At 42.9% G+C, this 4,505-nt stretch overlaps 1 protein-coding gene across 1 annotated transcript; it reads left to right on the forward strand.

The window, feature by feature from the left end:
* The first annotated feature begins 3,196 nt into the window (after positions 1-3,196).
* On the forward strand, positions 3,197-3,827 carry LOC120005975. Its single transcript, XM_038855852.1, has 3 exons — positions 3,197-3,274; positions 3,396-3,451; positions 3,527-3,827. The coding sequence occupies exons 1-3, from the start codon at positions 3,197-3,199 to the stop codon at positions 3,825-3,827; spliced, it is 435 nt and encodes a 144-aa protein (XP_038711780.1).
* Positions 3,828-4,505: the final 678 nt, after the last annotated feature.

Here is a 4,505-nt window from a genome sequence, read left to right on the forward strand (position 1 = left end):
GAACGAGGAGAACCTTTGCACTACGTAGTTAATTTTATTGATGCAATGGTGCCGGACGCACAACTTAGTGGCAAAATGAGGCGGATGGAGTATAGGAAGGCCCGACATCAGCAAGAGCTGATGCAGATGGATTTTAATCACAAGTTAGGAACCAAGAGGCCGAGGGAGACAACTACAATCACTTTTACAAAGGAAGATGCAACAATGGTGATCTTCCTGCATAATGACGCTCTTGTGATCTCTCTACAAATTAGAGCAGCGATAGTGAAGCGAATGATGGTAGACCAGGGTAGCTCCACAAAGATCATGTATTATTAACTCTTCCAAAAGTTAGGGAAAACTCATGCAGACTCGATTCATGTTCCAACACATCTGGTAGGACTTAATGCAACCCCAGTTTGGCCACTTGGAAGGATAAGAGTGCCAGCCATGGTAGGTCCAAGAACAGTTGAGGTGGATTTCCTTGTCATGGATCTGCCCTCGACGTATAATGCAATCATGGGCAGGACCTGGCTTCATTTGATGGAGGTTGTTCCCTCCTCCTATCATCAGATACTCAAATTCCCCTACAGGGACAAGGTGGCGGAAATAAGAGAAGACCAGACTGCCTCAAAAGAGTGTTTTATGGCAAAAGCAAAACTAGTAGAAAGAATAATGATGATGGAGGAAGAGGCTCTAGTCCTAGAGGAAGTTGGAAAGGAGCCTGCCACTAAGTAGTGAAAGAACTTGAGAAGGTGCAAGTTATAGCCGAGAGTTTTGACAAATACTTCTTGGTGGGACTGGCTTGCCCACACCAGAGAAGAAATTCCTAATTGGGATGCTAAGGAGAAATGTGGGGGTGTTTGCATGGACCCTCTATGAGATGTCAGGGGTGGATCCGGAGTTGGCAGTCCATAGATTGAATGTTAAACCAAGTTTCAGACCTGTGATTCAAAAGGGTAGAAGGTCGGCTGTTCAACACACGGAGGCCGTAGTTCAAGAAGTGGAAAACCTGTTGGAAGTTATGTCCATAAGGAAGGTCTAGTATCCCGAATGGCTCTCGAACACAGTGGTGGTCCGAATAAAAGATGGAAAATGGAGGATTTGCGTTGATTTCACCGATTTGAACAAAGCTTGTCCAAAAGATTTGTTCCCGCTTCTTAAAATCTATCACTTGGTGGATGCGACATAAGGAACGGTAAGGATGAGCATCCTAGACGCTTATAGGGGGTACCATCAAATCCCGATATATTCATCTGATCAGGAGAAGACATCGTTCATCACTCCCAAAGGTATATTTTGTTACCAAGTAATGTCTTTTGGCCTAAAGAACGTAGGTGCCACATTCGAGAGGATGGTGACAAAGATCTTTGGACCTCTAATTGGCAAGACTATGGAGATTTACATAGATGACATGGTGGTAAAGAGCAAATTTGAGCGGGACCATCTAATGCATCTTCAGGAGGTGTTTGATGTCTTAAGGGGAAACAATTTGAAGCTGAATGCTAGCAAATGCCTTTTCAGAGTTAGTACGGGTAAATTCCTAGGCCATCTTGTTACACAACGAGGAATTGAAGCCGACCCAACGTAGATCTAGGCTATTCAATGTTTGGAAAGACCCACCAAGGTGAAGGAGATACAGAAACTGAGCGGCATAGAGACAGCACTAAATAGGCTCATCAGTATTTCCTTAGATAGATTCAAGCCTTTCTTTCAACTACTTAAGTCGGGGAGAGCTTTCCAATAAGATAAGGAATGTGAGGTGGCCTTTCTTGGGTTTAAAAGTTACTTGCAGAAACCCCAACTGTTGTCCACTCCTAAGGAAGAAGACACGCTTCAACTATATAGCAATGTCAAACGATGCAGTCAGCACTATGATCTTGAGAGAAGAAAGGAAGATCCAACACCAAATCTACTACGTAAGTTAGACAATGCTGGATGCTGAGACAAGGCACTCGCCCCTAGAGAAACTCTTCTTGGCATTGGTAATAGCTTCTAGGAAGTTGAACCATTATTTCCAGGCATATCCGGTGGAAGTGGTGACAGAATATCTACTGAAGCCATTGTTAGGAAAAGCAGACATGTCTGGAAGGGTTGCCAAGTGGTTAGTTGAATTGGCCCAATATGATTTGCAGTTCGTCCAAAGGATAGCCATTAAAGCTCAGGTCCTAGTCGATTTTATTGTAGAATTCACCACAAAGCAACAGCCTGAGAAAGCCAACCATACATGGAAGGTACAAGTAACTCCTGCACGTCTTTGGAAAATACAGGTTGATGGTTCTTCAACAAGACGAGGGTCTGGAGCAAGAATTATGCTCATAGCACCGGAAGGAGAAGTGTCAGAAGTGGCTATACGATTAAGGTTCCCAACAACAAATAATGAAGTAGGTATGAGGGCTTGTTTCAAGGAGTCCAGAATGCTCTAAGGATCGGGGCAAAAGAGTTGGTGATCTATTCAGACTCTCAATTGGTAGTCAATCGACTCACTGGTCTCTACAATGCCAGAATGGCAACCATGGCAGTCTACAGTGGAAAAAACCAAAGAGTTGCTCGATCGATTTCAAGATTATAAGGTAATACAAATTCCAAGGGAATAGAATGACCACGCAAATGCTTTAGCTACCCTTGCCTCAGCCGGCCAACTGGGGGTGAAGAGGGTTATCCATGTACAAGCGTTTGAACGACCAAGCATAGATGAGTTGCCAGAAGAGATACGATGCGTAGAAGAGCAAGCGCCAAGTTGGATGGATTTGATCATTGCTTACTTGAGGGATGACATTCTTCCCAAAGATAAGAAAGAAGCCAGAAAGTTGCCAATCAAAGCAGCGCGCTTCTAGTTGTCTCATAACCAAATGCTCTATAAGAAGTCTTTCTCATGTCCTTACTTACTATCTGTTCATCCAGGTAGGGTGGAGGACATGTTGTTTAAGATTTATGAAGGTTCTTGCGAAGCACATACAGTAAGAAGGATGCTTGCATTTAGAGCAATCACCCAAGGCTTCTGGTGGCCGTACATGCAGAACGATGCTTTGCAGTATATGAAAAAATGTGATAAGTGTTAGAAATTCACACCAATCCCCTACCAATCGATTGTAGATCTTTGTCCTCTTACAAGTCCTTAGCCTTTTGCCCAGTAGGGGTTGAATATTGTTGGACCGCTTCCTCGAGCTATTGGCAATAGAAGGTTCTTGATTACCGCAATTGACTATTTCATAAAATGGATCGAGTCAAAGCCTCTCGTAACAATCCGAGACATATAAACAAGGAAGTTCGTTTGGGAAAATATCATAACCAGGTTTGGAATCCCTCATGCCTTGATCAGAGATAACAGAACTTAGTTTTCTAATGCCAAATTTAAAGAATTTTATGGAGGATATGGGATAAAGAATCTCTATTCCACCCCTACCTACCCACAGTGCAATGGTCAGGCAGAGGCGTCCAACGAGATCATCTTAGATGGGATTAAGAACAGGTTGGAGTCTTCCAAAGGAAGATGGGTAGAAGAACTCCCGTCAGTATTGTGGGCATAGCGAACCACTCCTAGCAGGTCTACGGGAGAATCCCCATTTGTGTTGGCTTATGGAGCAGAGGTTGGCATTCCCTTAGAAATAGACCTTTCAACTCTCCGAACGCAGATGTTTGAGGAAGGCAACAATGATATGACAATGGAGAGGAACCTGGATTTACTGCAGGAAAGAAGAGATCAGGCTATGGTGTGTCTGGCTGCCTACCAACAAGTGTTGTCCCGATCCTATAATAAAAATGTTAAGACAAGAAGCTTTGAAGTTGGGGACTTCGTCTTGCGAAAAGTCTTATCCCAGACTAAGGATCCTACCGATAGAAACTAGGTCCGAACTGGGAAGGACCTTTCCAAGTCATAGCACGGGTCAGCCAAGGAGCCTACAAGCTAGTTAGACAAGATGGCAGAAGTGTCCGTGGAACTTGGAATATCTCCAACCTAAGAAGATTCTATGTGTAACTCCGATTATGGCTATCTTAAGCCTTCGACAACATATCATCAATAAAAGAATAAGTTTTCTCTTCCTCTAATTGTGCATTTTGCTACTTATTCAAGCTAACTTATGAAACTTACAAAAATTTTAAGATTTAGCCGTGCAATTTAATCCTTACTCAGGCTTCAACTTATCAAAGATATTGATTCTTGGCTCCAAGACAAATAAGCTAAAAGAGTCTTAGTCAAAAAATAAATCGGAGTGGTTTTCACTAAGAAGCGATTGGAAAGGAGGCCAGAAGTTACTTCAAAAATGCTGCTTAACCGTTTCAACAATAACTTCACACGTCTCGATTGCTAACCCATAACAGCTCAACCATCTTGTCACTTCTGCCTATAAATGGACATGAGAAAGGTACAGAATGACGAAATAAAAAGAAAGAAACAACAATTGTTATCAACAATGAGTTCTTCTTCACGTCCCGCTAATGTCCAACCTAAGAAAAGGTCTAAGGTAGAGGACGAGGATGAAGATCAGATCGATCTCGAACATCCAACAGGTGTCCCCCTTAAA

The sequence above is a fragment of the Tripterygium wilfordii genome, chromosome 9 (assembly GCF_013401445.1).
Source record: "Tripterygium wilfordii isolate XIE 37 chromosome 9, ASM1340144v1, whole genome shotgun sequence".
NCBI classification, from domain to species: domain Eukaryota; kingdom Viridiplantae; phylum Streptophyta; class Magnoliopsida; order Celastrales; family Celastraceae; genus Tripterygium; species Tripterygium wilfordii.